This window comes from Hydra vulgaris, chromosome 15 (assembly GCF_038396675.1).
Source record: "Hydra vulgaris chromosome 15, alternate assembly HydraT2T_AEP".
Classification (NCBI taxonomy): Eukaryota; Metazoa; Cnidaria; class Hydrozoa; order Anthoathecata; family Hydridae; genus Hydra; species Hydra vulgaris.
Window position 1 is genome coordinate 55,806,119 of NC_088934.1, and position 17,866 is coordinate 55,823,984.

General features: G+C 27.2%; 1 protein-coding gene across 1 annotated transcript in view; it reads right to left on the reverse strand.

The window, feature by feature from the left end:
• Nucleotides 1-14,620, reverse strand: part of LOC136092340 (INO80 complex subunit B-like) — a 55,034-nt gene extending 40,414 nt beyond the window's left edge. The window contains exons 1-2 of the mRNA XM_065820341.1: nucleotides 14,479-14,620; nucleotides 2,167-2,320 (exon numbers count right to left, since the gene is read on the reverse strand). Coding sequence (XP_065676413.1) covers nucleotides 2,167-2,320; nucleotides 14,479-14,503 — 179 coding nt within the window. The 5' untranslated portion in view covers nucleotides 14,504-14,620. The remainder of the gene's footprint in view (nucleotides 1-2,166; nucleotides 2,321-14,478) is intronic.
• Between the last annotated feature and the right edge of the window lie 3,246 nt (nucleotides 14,621-17,866).

The window sequence follows — 17,866 nt, forward strand, 5'->3', positions numbered from 1 at the left end:
AATTAAATAAAATTTATGCAACACATATAACATTAACTGGTTAATTACGCAGATTCTTAATAAGTATTATTTTTAAAAAAATAAAACAAATCATTGTTTTTGTGTTAACTTATAATAGAAATGCAGCTAATTTATTTTTAACATAAGTGTTAAAAATAGAAATACGTTCTTGAAAGAAAAAAATTTGGTTTAATAAACAGAATTATATTTTTAAAGTTTAAATATATGCTTAAATTATTAAATTTTTTTAAAAAGCTCAATTGAAAAGAAGTAAAATAATTTATTATTTTTAATTTAAATTTTTTATAATTTAATTTTAATTTCAACTTTTGCAATCACTGGTTTAATGTTTACAACTGAATGTTTCTACTTTTAAAACTATTTTCAAAAAACAAAATATAATTAACTGTTTAAAATGTTTACGATTTAAAACTTTTTTCCTCACTTGCACTATGTTCTAAATCTACTAATGTTACTGTAACTAGATATATGTTTAACTATCAGTAACGATTCTCGCTATGCTGGGTATTACGAATACCCAGAGCAAATATCATACTTTCATTTAAAAGATAAATTTAGTGTGACGAGCTTTATGACCCCTAATAAAAATATGGTTTGGCAATAAAAAAAACACTAAACTATAAGTTTTTTCATTGTCACCGAGTTTTAAAAAGTGTCAGTTTTCATTAATCTCCTGAGCATATAGTTTAAAACTTAAATTTGTTGATGAAGGATTACTTATGCTTTTGCTGCACAATGGTTAACCTTAATAATATAGAATCAATAATACACTTAAAGTGCTATTCTATTTGAATTTATTTGTTATTTACAGTCAGACTTTATTATTAAATTTTTTTCTTTAACTATTTACAGTATATATTAGCATTATTTACAGTATATATTAGCATTATCACTAGAGTCTGATTACATTTTTCTTTTAGCTGATCTTTTGAACACATTAATGCAAATTTAAAATTAAAATTAAACTTTATTAAGCAAGTAAACAATATTATTTTTTAACTAAATTAAATAAAATTATATTATTTGTATATATAATATAAGTTAAGAATCAAATAATTTGATTCATTTATTTATTTACTATAAATAAAAAGATAAATATTTGCATCTAACTAGCATTTTTTATATAATTAGCCTCATAAAAAAAACAAAATAAAATTAATAAAAATATACTTAAAAATACAGCAAAGTTTTACAGAAAATACTCAAAAAACTGCATGTTATAAGTTGCATATTGAGTATGATGGGAGTATTATACTCAATATGCAGCACATAAAAAAAATTCTGATGTTAGACACATTGTAGACATAGATAAACCTCTATCTGCCAAGCTTGACCATCACTCCTATTGTCACAAAGTCAAAACTCTTTCTCTTTTCTACAAATACTATGATGGTTACTGCTTAAGGGAGCTATTATCTCTAGTTCCATCAACTAAATATCTGTATCTGTCGCTGCATGTTCTAAAAACCTTTATTTGCCTATTTTTTTTCCCGAATTCCAGAAAATAGTTCTAGGGAGGCCACTGTGTCATGTTTGTAAGGCGTTAATTTCTGAACTGTTGTACTTGGAAGTCTAGAATTTCAAATTTAACCTATCAACATGATGCACATAACAATATGTAAAAATCAGGAAAATCAGAGATGGTGAGCCACAGGCCATTGGTTAAAATATAATGATTTGACCCAAATACAAAAATGTATTTATAAATACTTCATAGTAGTACCCACTTGTGGCCTCACCAGTGTTATATAAATGAATGAAAAAATATTTATTTTTTTAAATTATTGAATAAATGTTAAATTATCTCCAAGACTTTTAAAGGCGATTGCACACAATCTGTTTGTGATAAAGTTCTTAATTCCTTGATTTTTCTTATGATGATTCCTAATGATAATTCCTTAAATTTTCTAATATTTTATATAAAAATTATCTTAAATTACTAAAAATAATTTGTTCTTAAGTTTAAACTAAGAATAAACTAATAGGTTAACATAGGGCTTTTCAAAATTGGTGCTTTTAACGTTTAGATCCTTTTGATTACTTGAAAACTTAATTCATAATAGTCTGGTTAAAATGTTGTCAGTGATGTTTAGTGCAGCAGAGAAAAGAATAAAAAGAATGTCATAAATAATAATAAACTTTTACTTAGCAGTAAGGGTTTCTCCAGCAAATCGAATTTTAAGTTTCAATGTTTGGGTAACTTCTTTATCCTCTGTCACTACATCAATATCTTCTGCTTCTTCTTTATCTTTTTTCTTTTTATGCTTTTTATGTTTTTTCTGCCGTTTTTTTGATAGTTCTTTACAACAAAAAACAAAAGCAAATTTTTTAATTTCTTAAAATCCAATTAAAAAAAAGATTTACAAAATATATAATATACAAAATAAATATTTGTAATAACTTTATTTTAAAGAGTTTACATAAATAAAAAAATTTTATTACATATTTCAATTTTCTGCATATTTAGTTTTAACCCTGCATATTTAGTTTTATATTAACCCTGCATATTTAGTTTCATTCATATCCAGTATTTAGTTTCATCGATATCCACTATTCATCTATTTATCTATTTGTCTATGATTTATTTCTTTTTTGAAACTTTTGTCTAAATTTATTAATGACCTAGGCCTAGGTCATTAACAAATGCTAGTAATAAAATGTTATTTTAAACATAAATGAAGAAAAAGTACTTTATGTCTCAGAGTCCATGTGTAAGTTTTTTTAGACTTTATTTTACTAGTAAGTTTTTTTAGACTTTATTTTACTAAGCAAAAATTTCTTTTCGAAGCAATAGACAAGTAACTTTTTTTTTTTACAGATAAACAATATTCGTAAAAAACTAGCTGACCAGACCCGTAAAACTACGGGTCTTGGTAAGTCTATTCTACATTGACCTTTTCTACACTTTTTCTTTTTCTTTATAAGTATTTATATGATTGTCATATTGTCATCATTATAAAGATGATGACATTTCATTTACAATCAAATTTTAAAAAAAAACAACCCTTTTTAGTCAGAAAAACAACCACCAAAAATTTTTTTTTCAAATCTATTTTTTCTTAGCTATGGTCACATGATAAAATGCAGTTTTTGGTGTGGTCACATCTACTGACACAAATTTTTTTTTTTTTTTTTTTTTTTTTTTGTTATTCACCTCCTCAAGGCCGAGAAGGCCACTACAGATGAGGAAGGCTACTTATTAGTGGTTATAACCCTCTCTCAACTCTATAACTCCGAAACACGAACCTTAGGGAACAAGGCCGCTGCGCGGAGAAATATATTTTGTAGCTTACTCTTTTTCTTCAGCCATTTTATTGTCTTTATATTTATTAAGCTAATGCTCTTTTACTCATTTAAAAATAGATAGCAATTGCCTAGTTCAATTTAAATTTTTTATTAATCAGGTTGCGGAATGCTTTGCTGGATGAAAAAGAAAGTCTTTAAATCTCTTAAATTTTTTTCATATTGCAGATCATAAGTCTAGGACTTATACAGTGAAAGTAAAAGAACAGTGAAAGTAAAAGAAAAGTGAATTTTCCACAATGAAACAACTGAATTGTGCTTTTATACATAAAAGCTAGTAATGGAGACAGATTGTGTTTATTATGTTGGTTAGAATGTTTTGACATTACTGAGTAACTTTTGTGAAAAAAGCCTTTCTTACAATTTAAAAAAACTAATTCTACTTTGAAAAAGTAATAGTTTATTTAGAACTTAATGAGGTTTGGCTTTGCTTTAAAAAGTGGTTAAATTGCTAAATATTCTTTGTTACTTTCTTTATCTAATCAATGCACAGTGGGCCAGCAATGGACAAAATTCAAAATTTTGACATGATCCAATATGTCTAAAAATCATATACAATGCTCTATACATATATCTAATTAAAGTTATGGAGTTATTTTATTATATTTGTTGTTAAAAAATTCTTAATCATCTCTCCGGAACGGCTTTATAATAATTTGGTGAAAAGTTGACAATTTTTTTATAACTTTGTTTACACAGTTTTATTTAATTATTTTTGCATAACAAAAGAATTGATTGCTATTTTATTACAATTTAACATTTAAAAGGTACTTTACCACAGTTATGGATGCTAATGTCATTTTAAGGTGTAATAAATGAATATTAAAACAGGTATAACACAAAAGTTTAATTTTATTACTTAAATGTGCCTAATTAAATGCATCTTTTTTGAGGCTGGTTAGGGCAGCAAATAAATGGTCATAAACTGTTCTTTAACATTAAAGAAGCCAAAACACTTGGTTTTATGGACATAGACAGCCATTTCAAGCTACACATTGAGTGCAATTTGGTTGCTATGGTACCAAATTTACATAACGACAACTTATTTTTACATTAACATTATTTTAATAGAATTTTATTTGTACTATGTACAAATAAAATACTTTAACTACTAATAATTGTATTAAATACGTGTATTAAAATAAGATTCACACTTCTTATAGAAGTCATAACTTGAATTGGTTGCTATGAATACCAATTTTTTGAAATTATTTTTACATAACAAAAGTATTGATTGCTATTTCATTACATCTTATCATTTAAAAGTAATGCTTAGCCACAGTTATGCATGCTAATATCATTTTTGGGTGCAATAAATGAATAATAAATTGACATAACATAAAAGTTTTATTTGATTATTTAAATGTACCAAATTTTACAAAAAAGTTGAGGTATTTTTTATTTTATTGTTAATATTTTCAGACATGGTGATCACAAAATTGGATATTCACATATTTTTATGTGAAAATAATATAAGCAGTTTTAACTCTAAAGCTGTTCATCAGCTTTAGAGTTAAAACTGCTTATATTATTTTATATTATTAACTTATATATGCTTATTTTATTTTATATTATTAACTTTTAAGCTATTTATGTTGCAAACTAAAAATGGATATGTTTTGTATAAGCAGTGATAAATGAAATAAATTCACCAAAGGATATAAAAAAAGATGGAGAATTGCATACAATAATAAACGCTGCATTTAAAAAAAAGTTCACAGATTGGTTAAATGAGAATTATACTGTAGACAAAGAAGCGCTGTTATCACTACTACTTCCCCCAGTTACTTCCAGTTCCATGGAAAGGCCCATATTCTCCTAAAAGAGATTTAGCTATTTTACTGGATTGTGGGTTAACTATTCAGGATTACCAAACACTAAGAAATGAAGCCATGACTGTTGGGTCCAACAATTCTCTAAAAGATGAAAAAAAAACTGTATACCACAAGAACCCGAAATTGTAGTGTCAGACTATTCAGCTGAAGTAATTCTTCAACCACTTTTAGATCATACAGCTTTTTGTTTGTGCCTGTTGCATGAAGAAGTAATTAATTCATTCGATTTATCATTTCTTATATAGAACAAGGCATATTCTCATATGCCTTGTTCTATTTGAACTATCTTGTTTTATTGATGGCTGTAAACAAATATTTTGGTACAACCATAAGCCATCTACAACATGAAACTGTTGTGCACTGGGTTTTGATTGTATTAAAGAAACAACAGATGTATCAATAGAAGAGGAGGGTTATTCCAAATAAAATCGCCTAGTTTTTGAAAAGTGCCCCAGGGTACCACCTCAAATTTGCTTCAAATTTTGACCACCCACAGCTTCTATGAAAAAAACACAATCCTGATAATTTCAGCTGGATTGGCCGAACTGTTCAAAAGTTATAATTGAATTAATATTGACCAAAATCGTAAAAATTTGAGTATCTGGAGCTTACAGTAGATTTTTTTGATTTTTACCAGATCATAACTTTTTAAATGAAATAGATGATCACCTGAAATTTGTTAGGGTAATAGTTTTTCACCCAAATTATCTACTTTTGTAAGTGTTTTTGATTGATTTTAAACAGTTTTTGAGTTCTTGTACCTCAAAGTTGCTAAATAACGCAATATTAGAAAAAAATTTTATAAACTTTAATGTGCTGCAGTCCAATACCAACAGACAAGCTGTACCAATTTTTTGTTACTTTTGTGTACTTAGAGTAACCACTTGTGGAAAAATTAAAGTTGTGTGTTAAAAGTTATTTTAGCACTTGCAGCAACCTGTTGAAATTTCTTTTTTTTTTTAAATACGATAAATTACACTAACTATGTAGGAATAGAAAGTAGCGTAGTCAGTTAAAATAAATTATAAAACTTTCTCCTGGCAAAGTTCTATATATAGACAATCACCAAAAAAAAATTAAAGACCTATACTCTATCTTATGACATGATTTTAGCATTTTGAGTGCAATGCTTTTTTAGTATAAAAAGATACCTATTAGCGTAAGTTATATTATACTTCAAAAAAACAAAAAATGCTGAAAGAAGAAGTGTATATACACATGAAGCACAAGTTAATGAAACACATGAAAGACAACTAATTTCTTTATATCTGATTTAATTAACTTATAATTTTTTCATAATCATCACTCAATACTTATAATATTTTCATAATCATTAAATCAAATTTGTGGTCACAAGCATTTCTACCCTTAATGGATGGGGTGCTTATTTGACATATAACTTTGTCAAATGGTACCCAACATTGACTTGATCATGCATCATTAGTCCATTTTAAATTTAATTTGTTTCTATGTATGAATTTTACATTACCATCTTGGTTTTCATTACAAATCTCAAGTACAAGCCCTATGTACCATTCATCATAGTAAAAGGATGCAATGTATTTACCAGGTTGAAAGTTTGAAGGATCTTTTTTTGCCAAGTTAATATTATTCAGCAAATGGGTATCATAGACAGTATCGCTAATTATTCTCCATAAAAATAATTTCTTTCCGCCTGGTAAAAACTGTGATAGCTTCTTAAGCCTGGGATGAGGCTCATTTCTTCATATCGTTTCTTTAGGTTAAAATAAGTTTCATGATTATTGATATTATCACTTGAAATGTAAAACAATTTAACACCTTTAATATTTTTTTCAGCCCATGTAAACAGTTCATTTTGTGTGAGAATCTGGTTTGCATTTGCTGCTCGTAGACTTGCTTTTGCTGCTTCTCTTTTTATAGTTCCTCCTATTCCATCACATAGACTTTTACCATGGGTTGTAGCAAAGAAGTGGTGCTAAGCATTTATATTGTGATCTTCAAGATGGTACATGTGTTGATTTAATGTTTTTTTTTGCCTCTGATAAATAGGAGGATTGTGCTTCATTGATAAAGTGGTGGTGAAAAAGATCATACAAAGTTTCACTTAGAGTTTCAATAAACTCAATAATGCTTGTTTGGACACCTTTTATTTTTATATGATATGACCATCAAATTCAAAATTATTACATTCAAACACATTTTCTAAGTAAGTCTTTAAATTTACTTTACCAGGGGAATTGGAACATAGATGGAATATGCAGCTTTGACTATATATATTACAAACACATACTTTCATCAAACCTTTGTAATATATTAAATGGTCCTTTGGTAAAGCAGCGCACATCAACTTAGTTTTTTGATGATAAAAACATACGCAAACTGAGCTACTTCCACTACTGTCAACTGCAATACAACACTTTGGTCTTAGTTTACAGAACTTTCTGAATCTAAGTTTGTGTTTAGGGTATAACTTCTTAAACTCAAGATAAAGTTCCTTTAATTGAACAAATATTAGATGTTTTTGTTTATGAACTTTTACATTACTTATACGCATAGAAACAAAGTCTTTTTCCTGGACATTGTCTTGTGAACTCTTTGGGTTCATAAATTTCAATGACTTTTTGTTTAACAATATCTTTCTAAGGCTGTCCTATTTTAGCCTCCAGTTTAGCAAGTATTCCTTTTTCATTTTTTCAACTTTTGAGCTTTTTTAAAGATATTCTGAAAATGTTTTATTTTTTAACTATCAGAAGTTAGTGTTAGTAGCTGAACTTTTTCTTCCTTCAAACTTATTTTTTATTGCATCTAACAGTTGGTCTAAATCATTAGTTTATACATTTTTGCTCTTTTTCTAATACTTTATCTTTTGGGTCTATATCCAATGCTGACACTACTAGGTTTGTCATACTTGTAAATTTTTTAGCTTTTTGCTTTCCATATCCTAATATTTCGCCTCTTTTTACATTTTTGAGTGGAGATATTTCCAATAAAGACCCACTCTTATTAAGAATTGTCTTGTCAAGGTCTGAGCAACTCAAATCTTCTTCAGCAGCTTCATCTTGACTACTTTCTGTAATTTTTTCAAGTTTGAATTCATTCGTACAGTTAGTAAAAACTTTTTGACCAGGTTTGATCTTAAGTTGATTTGCTATTGATATGTTAACTTTACACAATCCCTTGATAATTTTTTTTTTTGTGGACTTTAAATGGATCACAACAGTATTTTTGAAGTGCTTCATATCTAGAAATAAAGCCTTTTTCATAGTGAAAACATATCTCCTCATTTGGTTCGAAAGTGTATCCTATCCTTTGCATTAAAACTTCAATATCAGTATCTTTTTTATTCTTCCTACCATTCTACAACATGACATTTTATCACAATCTTCATTTAAAACTCTTCCCACACAACTTTCTCTGACATTTTTTACAAATCTAAAAATATTAAAGTTAAATATGTAACATTATCTAAAAATAAACTTTTTTATATTTTTCCAGTAATAAAATCGTATAAATGAAATCTCAAGTATAAATGTGAAAAAAAAACTGTCTAAAATGCAACCAGTAAACTATTTCTACATATAACTATTTCTGCATACACAAAACTTTCACTTTTTGGTTCTTGCAATATTAAAAACTAAAATAATAAAATCCAGAAAATACTGTGCAGATTTAGATTTTAATACAAACTCTTGAAGCAATTGAAGTATTTTACACTCAAATTATAACTATGTGAAAATTATATCATCATAATTATATTATATGCTTAAAATTTAACAAATATATATTATAAAATCAAATAAATTAGGTTAAGACACTGATAATTTTATTTTATGAAAAACTGATTATATTTATTTAGGGAAAAAATAAAATATACACCCAAGTCATAGGGCTACAATTATGTCATTAGATAGAGTATAGGTCTTTAATTTTTTTTTTGGTGATTTTCTATATATAGAACTTTGCCAGTAAAAAGTTTCATAATTTATTTTAACTGTCTACGCTACTTTCTATGCCTACATAAATAATGTAGTTTATTGTATTTTTAAAAAAAATGAAATTTTAACAGGCTGCTGCAAGTGCTAAAATAACTTTTAACACACAACTTTAATTTTTCCACTCTAAGTGGTTACTCTAAGTACACAAAAGTAACAAAAAATTGGCACAGCTTGTCTGTTGGTATTGGACTGTAGCACATTGAAGTTTCCAAAATTTTTTCTAATAATGCGTTATTTGGCAACTTTGAGGTACAAGAACTCAAAAACTGTTTAAAACCAGTCAAAAACACTTACAAAAATAGATAATTTGGGTGAAAAACTATTACCCTAACAAATTTCAGGTGATCATCTATTTCATTTAAAAAGTTATGATCTGGTAAAAATCAAAAAAATCTACTGTAAGCTCCAGATACTCAAATTTTTACGATTTTGATCAATATTAATTCAATTATAACTTTTGAACGGTTTGGTCAATCAAGCTGAAATTTTCAGGATTGTGTTTTTTTCAGAAAAGCTGTGGGTGGTCAAAATTTGAAGCAAATTTGAGGTGGTACCCTGGGGACCATTAGGTGATTTGATATGGAATGAACCAGGAGTCTTTTATTAGTAATGCAAATCTTAAACTAAATCAATGGAATAACATCAGTATATTGCATATCATTGAAATAACCATGGTAGAGGTAAAGTGGCAACAGCCTTATCAGTTGAGACCAATGCATCACAGTCCTGCTCAGTGTGTGGCAGCACACCAAAAGAGATAAACAATATTGAAAAAATGGTAGCAAAAAATGAAAATACAAACTACTCTAGTCTACAGTATGGCTTGTCGTCATTACATGCATGGATTAAAACAATGCCAAATTTGGTTAATATAGCATTCGTAAAAAATCTGTAACTCAGTTGTTGCTATGTAAATTAGGTATCCATATAACTAGGTAACCATAGCAACCAAATGATAAATATCCCCCTCAAAAGAGAGCCAACCTCATCTTGCAGGCCTTGTGATAAAGCAGGAGCAATCGCTCCGTGTACCTGAAACACGCCCATAAACAACCTTTCGGGCACGACAAATAGCGGTTACTAGTTTCATTACGAGAATAAAAAATCACGCTTGTCTGAAGAAGTTGAGAGGAAGAAAATTATAAGTTGATTTTATAGAAAATGTTTTTAGTATAAATTTTTTGCTGAAGTCAAAATATGTTTAAACAGTAGAATTTGCATATTATTAATTAATGAATATTTTATATTGTTAAATAAAAAAGTTATATTTGTAATAAAGTACGTCATGCATAATTTATGTGTGACATACTTTATTAAATTTAATTTATGCAATGTAAGTTCAAATTAAAAATGATTTATTTCTTCTATTTGAAAGCTAAATCCAGTGCGTTTTTTTTTTAATTCTAGTTGTACTTTATCATACTATCTGCTTAATCATACACTGGTTAAGTCAAACCATTCACTAACTCATATAGTTTTTTAGGGTCCATTTGACAAAAAACTTCTCTTAACTAAAACTTTTACTTTGAATTGCATAAAAGCCCATGTAATAAAATATCAAAACTTGCAACACTTCAATGAAAATTCCAAATTTAAATGTTAAAAATCAAATATTTCGCTTAATATTTATAAATATCTAGCATAATATTTATAAATATCTTATAAATAAATCTCTAACATAAAAAGTTCTATTAATCTCTAGCATAAAAAGTTCTATTAACACTCTATTAATAAATGACTATTATATTTAAAATTCAAAAACATCAAAACGTTGGAATATAAAATATTTTTTGTCAAATATGAGTTAACAAACTAAATACTTTCACTGGCATCTTCGAATCAGTTAAGCTTATATTAAAGTCTGTTTATTAAAAAAGTTAAAGCTAAATGCAATTTAAAATTAAAAAAAAAGTTTTAATATATAATACATTTAGTTAATATATTTGTTATATAACTTTTGAAAGCGTGGAAACTTTTAGTAGTGTGCTCACTAACAACAAAAGAAAAAATGTTATGTCACTAGTTTCACAACGCATATCTTAAAATATACTTCAGTATATAAGTTATTTATATATTATATTTGTATAAGTATATATATACTTACACTAATATATATTATATTAGTATTAGTCTATTATATATTTACTAAGTAATAATCAAGTATACAAAATATCATTCACTTGATAAAAAGTGTGCATTCATTTTAAATTAGAAAGCAGTTTTCTATTTTGTACAAACAATAAATGTTGGAATGAATGGAATGTTTATTATTTTCAAAATGTTTCGTCCCAATGAGAATAGAAAATTTAAACTAAAAAAGTAAAACTTGATTGAATTTTAAAAAATCAAAAGTTTTAATCAAGATTTTGCAAAAACTTAAGATTCTTTTGCTTTATTATTTATAATTTTTCACACATCTTTTGTAAATTAATGAAATATTCTTAATCTTTTTTTTTTAAACTATAATTTATCTCTAAGTTAAATTAAAAATGTTTCTGTTGTTTAGAATGTCCGCAATCAAGCATGTTAATTCAACTCCAAAAAAAGAAACAAAGTTATGCAGTCATCTTTTAGTAAAATGGTGATATTTCATTGTTTTTATTTATTATCAAAGCTGCAGTAACATATTTTTTCCAGTAGGTAGACTAATGCATTATTTAAAAAACCAAAGCTCTTTTGTCTCATTTTCAAGACTTCACAAAAGTTCAAATAAAAAATTGTCCACCTTTTCCTTGTATGCACTGGTACGCTTTTGAGTGACCCCCTCCACATACTTGTGTACGTAATTTATGGATGACCCCATGGCAACCAATTTCCAACTCTTAATATTGCTCTCAAAGACTTGATGCCGAGCATGCATAATTGTGCTTATTTATAACACATTTCAGTATTACGAGCGCAAAATATTGCCCTGGGCGATGTTAATGCACAAACTAATTATAATATATATAAAATACGCATAAAACATCTGCAACCACCAAAAAAAGGTTGTTGCTAAGCAAAATTAGGTATCCATAACAACCAAATATAAAAATATCACTTTCATAAAAAGCGCAAACCTCATATTAATACTCATGCCAAATTTAGTAAATAAAGACCTAATATTAAATTAGTTATCAATTTTGTCCATTAAAAGTGAATTCTGGCTCACTGTGTAATGATTAGTTAAAAAAAATTATTAAATTTATAAGCACATGATTTGTTGAAACGATTATTAATTAGTGAAAACCTTTTAAAATTTCATTTAAACACATATATTTTGTTTTAAATAAAATCAAAAAAAAATTTGAACAGGTTGAGCTTATTTTATGAGTTTGATAAAAAATTTGTTTATAAATTTTATTCAATTCTCATCGAAAAAAGAATTAAGAAGATCTTCCCCACTATCATTTTTATTTTCTCAAAAGGAAGAAAAAGTTCTTTTTTCAGCAACCCAATCTTTGTCATTGTAACCCAATCTTTGTCATTTTGCTACAACTGACAAAATTTGTCAGTTATAGCAAAACAATGCTTTTATAAGCTGTACCAGCTTGTAAAATATTCTGGTACATATATCAGGGCTATTCTAGGAAAATAATTTGGAAAGCAGGGGGTTACCCCATGCCAACTTAGCCAGTTTTGATTTTTGATTTTAGCCAGAATATTTTGCAGAAACATTGTCGGATGTAGACATTTTTTTGCAAAAAAAAAACAAGAATTGCTGTAAAAAAAAAAGGTCCTCAATTTCTGAATTTAGGTGGTCTTGAATAGCCCTTGTATATGTGTAAGAAATTTATAAAAGATAATCGATAAACAATTAATAATCTTTGATCAACCATTAATTAATCAAAGATATCTAGCCCTAACTAATTGAAAAACAAAATAAAATTTGTATGACTTTATTTCTACAAAGGTTTATACATTTTTTTTTTTTTTTTTTTTTTAAACATCTTCGCTTCCAACAAGGCTGCAAGCAGCCACTAATTAAAGTTGGAAGTTACTGTAAGAGAAAAGATGAAGATTGTAGAGCAAGATAACGATTGACGGACGATTTAAAAGATTGCAAATTATATGAATCAGGAAAGCAAGATGAAGGAAGCGAATTCCAAAGAACTGATGTTCGAGGAAAAAAACTAGACGAATAAGCGTTTTTGGAGCACTTAGGAACAGTCACAGAAAAAGGATGACACTTAATTGAATGACGAGTAACACGAGAATGAATTTTAGTAGATGGCACAAGAGACGTTAGCTCTTTTGAGCAGTGCCCATTATAGTATTTGTAGAAAAGAGAAAGAGAAGCAACATTACGACGATGTGATAATGGTTGAAGGTTGGCTGCAAGAGCAGGTCCAACTATGTTTACAATGCGTTTTTGCACCTTGTCTAAAAGAGAAAAGGCATCATTAGAAGATCCGCCCCAGATATGGCAACAGTATTCCATACAAGGCCGGATTTGAGATTTATAGAGGTAGAGAATAGAATCCAGAGTAAGAAAGTGGCGAGCTCGATAAAGAGATGCAACCTTAGCAGATGCTAATTTTGCAACCGATTTGATATATGGTTTCCAAGAAAGATTGGAAGTAAGAGTTAATCCTAGAAGATGAAGAGTAGGTGACTCATCGAGTACATCACCGTTCATAAATATAGGAAGATCTAAATTATTGCGATAACGATTGGCTGAAAAAAATTGAGTTTTATCTGAATTAAAGTTCACCAGCCACTGTGAGCCCCATGCTGTAGCAGAAGTGAGATCCTTTTCAAGCTCAAATGCCCCCTCCAGACAATCAGAGGGTGTTGGTTTCTTATCACGACAAGAATAAATGGTAGTATCATCAGCAAACAAAGCCACCTTAGATGTGAGAATATCTGGAAGATCGTTAATGTAAATTAATAAGAGTATAGGGCCAAGGATAGAACCTTGAGGAACCCCTGAAGTTACAGAATAAGAAGAAGAGTGTTGTCCATCGAGGACAACTTTTATGCTACGATTGGAAAGGAAGGATTCAATGATCTTAAAGATGTTGCCAGATACACCATAAGAAGAAAGCTTATGGAGAAGACCAGCATGCCAAACTTTATCAAACGCTTTTGAAATGTCAAGAGTGATATAAATGTAATAATTTGTAATTATTGCAATAAGCGACATAAATGTAATAATTTGTAATTATTGCAATAAATAATCAAATTTTCAATCAAAAATATTCAAATCTTCAAAGTTTTGCAAAAAAATGAAATATACAATAATAACTATAATAAACTTTCATTTAAACATTCAAACAAAATTATTCAAAAACTTTTGTGTATAAAGCTGATTAACACAATTACTTAAAAGTAAATACAAAAAAAAAAATACAATTGTATACCATTTTTGTCTTTTTTATTTGCCATGCCAGAGTTCTTTTATATTTTCAAAAATGTGTTGCATTAATTTTTTTTAAAGGTTTTCTTTTTGCTTCATTTTGTTACAGTCATCTGAGATGTTTCTTAATAATAAAAAAAATATCTCCTGAAAAGAAATTTAGATTTTTTAAATATTTGACAAATAAACTTCATCTTTTTTCGCTTTTTTTTATCTACATAATCAATAACTTATATTTGATTAAAAACTTGAAACACTTTTTATAAAAGTAATGATAATACATTATATTAACAAAACAATTATAAATGAACAATAACAATTGAATAATAGATTCTTTACAACGCCAATAATTTCATAGCTCAACTAATAATTTCCAATCTTTCCATTTTTGTGACAGAATAAACTAGTATAGAAAGCCTTGCTTATAAATTTTAAACAGACCCTTAATAATATTTGCATTATTAAGATATCATAACTTGATATAGAAGTGACTAGTATTTTTATTAAAAAAGTTATAAAATATAAGTTATAAAATAAAGTTATAAAATAAAGTTATAATATATAAGTTATAAAAAGGAACAAATTAAAAGGTACTTTTACTGTTACTTTTCTGCAGATTTTTTTTTGATGATTAGAAAATGGAATAAAAAACTGTAACTTTGACAACAACAGATGTAATCCAGGGTTGCCACTATAATTTTTAAAGTTTTTCCTGAGTAAAGCACATTTTCCCCTGAGTTGAACTTTTTAAATTCACTGAGTTTTCTTTGATTTTTCTATATTTTTTCTGTTTCATCAACGAGATTATTATTTTCCTTACTTAAATACAATCTTTATATTTCAAGAACTAAAACTTTTACAACAACACCTACATCTTGCAAACTTATTATTAAGTGTATTAGCAAAATATTTAAGAAAAAATTTTTTTTTTACAAAATTTCAAAAAAAATTATTTTTCCTGAATTTTCTCTAAATTTTATAAAAATTATAAATATCGCTAAGTTTCCAGGTTTTCCCTAGGATTCATGCTATTTTCAGGTATTCCAGGTTTTTCAGGTCGAGTGGCAACCCTGCAATATCTTATTTATCAAATTTATTAGATTTAACTAGTTTTCTACTATAAACTAAGCAAAATCATCAATTCAGTACTCTCAGTGATTTTTCAACTGATCCTTTAGAGAAAGCTTTTGGTAAATTTAAGTCATGGTGCTGGAGGTGCATATTTTATTTCTCAACAAGCTGTTGAGAAAATGCATATTCACCATGCTTTATTACTTTTAAATTTTAATGCAGACTTTCATGACTGCTCAAAACTGGTTGCCACCATTTTACGAAAGAACCTGTACAAAAATGGTTAAAGCTTCAACTAGAATAAAAAAAAAATTTTTTTTTTTTTATAATTGAACAGTAGATAATAAAAGATTTACTTTGTGATTTTTAAGTTAAAAAAAAAAGATTTTTATTCAGCCTCCATTCTTTCACTTATGTTGACTTATAAATTTTTGTGACAGCTTAATTTAATAACTTTATTAAAAATAAAATAATTTACTCAAAATGGTTCTGATATGATATTATGAATTGTAATATTAAATTAATGATCATAATAGAAATAACAAAACAATTATAATGATAATAACACTAACAAGAATAAGAGTGATAACAATAATACAATAGTAATACAATATTAATAAGAGTAAATGAGCTTAGAAAAGTGGGAATTTGTGGAGGGCTATAGACAAGAGGCTATACACACATGTGTTATACACATAAAATATATCCTGATAGACTGTACAATAATTCTTAATTTAAACTGCTTGGCTAGAAATTAACTATACTTATAAATTTAATTTGAATATTTATCAATTTTTTAATGTAACAAAAAGTCTGGTAAGTCCAGTAATATAAAACGTGGTTACGCATTGATATGCATTTATAGATGTAAATTTATTTGCCTTCGACAAAATTACATTTACAAAATAGCTTTATTACAAATATAATCGGCAGGACTTCCAGAAGATCATACGATCTTATCATGAAGCCCTTTACAATATCAAATATAGTAATAATAACAATAAAATAAAATTAACCAATAAAAATAAATCAACATAAACTATATATAGCTGTGCATTTAAAATATAAATATGCTAGCAGTATATAGTTTATGTTGATTTATTTTTATTGGTTAATTTTATTTTATTGTTATTATTATTTATATTGTAAAGGGCTTCATGATAAGATCGTATGATCTTCTGGAAGTCCTGCCGATTATACTTGTAATAAAGCTATTTTGTAATTGTAATTTTATCGAAGGCAAATAAATTTACATCTATAAATGCATATCAATGCGTAACCACGTTTTTTATTACTGGACTTACCAGTATTTATGGATAAAATATATGAAACAAAAGAACTAAAAACAAGAAAAAACATTTTCTGCTAAAAAGATAACTTCTTTTAATTCAAAATCAATTTCAAAGACAAATCAAAATTTGGCAATACTATTTTGTTCCATAAATAAAATATAATTAGTTTTACAAATTTAGTTTGGCAGAAAGGTTCTTGTAGATTTTTTCCATTGCAAAGATCGTATTTGTTTATGGGTTTTACATTATAAAGGTTTATAAATACATCAGGAGATAAATGATTTTATATTTAAACATTAAACATAAAATATTATAAACATTTAGCTCGTATACATTTAAGGCCTTCGTTTGTCTTAGAAGTGTCTTATGAATTTGAAAACGATTTGCAAAATTAATTAAGCGAACTGCGCGTTTCTGATGCTTTAAAGAGATTTAAGATTAGATTTGTGCGCGCTTCCCTATACTTAATTAGCATAATTAATATGGAAGTGGATAAACAAATAATATAGTTGTTTATTTAACATATGTCAAACTTTATATATAGTTCCAATACTTTTACCAATTTTCATTGAGATAGTATCGATTTGTTGTTTGCAGGATAAGTTTTCGTCAATCAGAACTCCGAGAAGTTTTGTAACTTTTTTTCCTTTTTATTATTGTATTATCAATAAAGAAATCGGGGATCGTAATTGATAAACATTTTCTTCTAGATATTGGGTAAAAAAGAGTCCATTTTGTTTTATTAAGGGGCATGTTTTATTAAGGGACAATTTGTTTTTCTTAAACCAATATGAGATTTTATTTTATTTGTGTGTCATATTATCAAAAAGTGTATTTTTGTTTTCATGAGATTGGAATAGGTTTGTATCATCAGCAAAAATTATAGTAGTTAAGCTAGAGGCTTTGTTAAGGTCATTTATAAATGTATTAAAAATAATAGGGGTCAAACCTTGGCTCCCTGTGGGACACCACAAGTTACATTCATTAATAAAGGCAAAGAAGAGTCTTGGATATTAACAAACTGCTTAC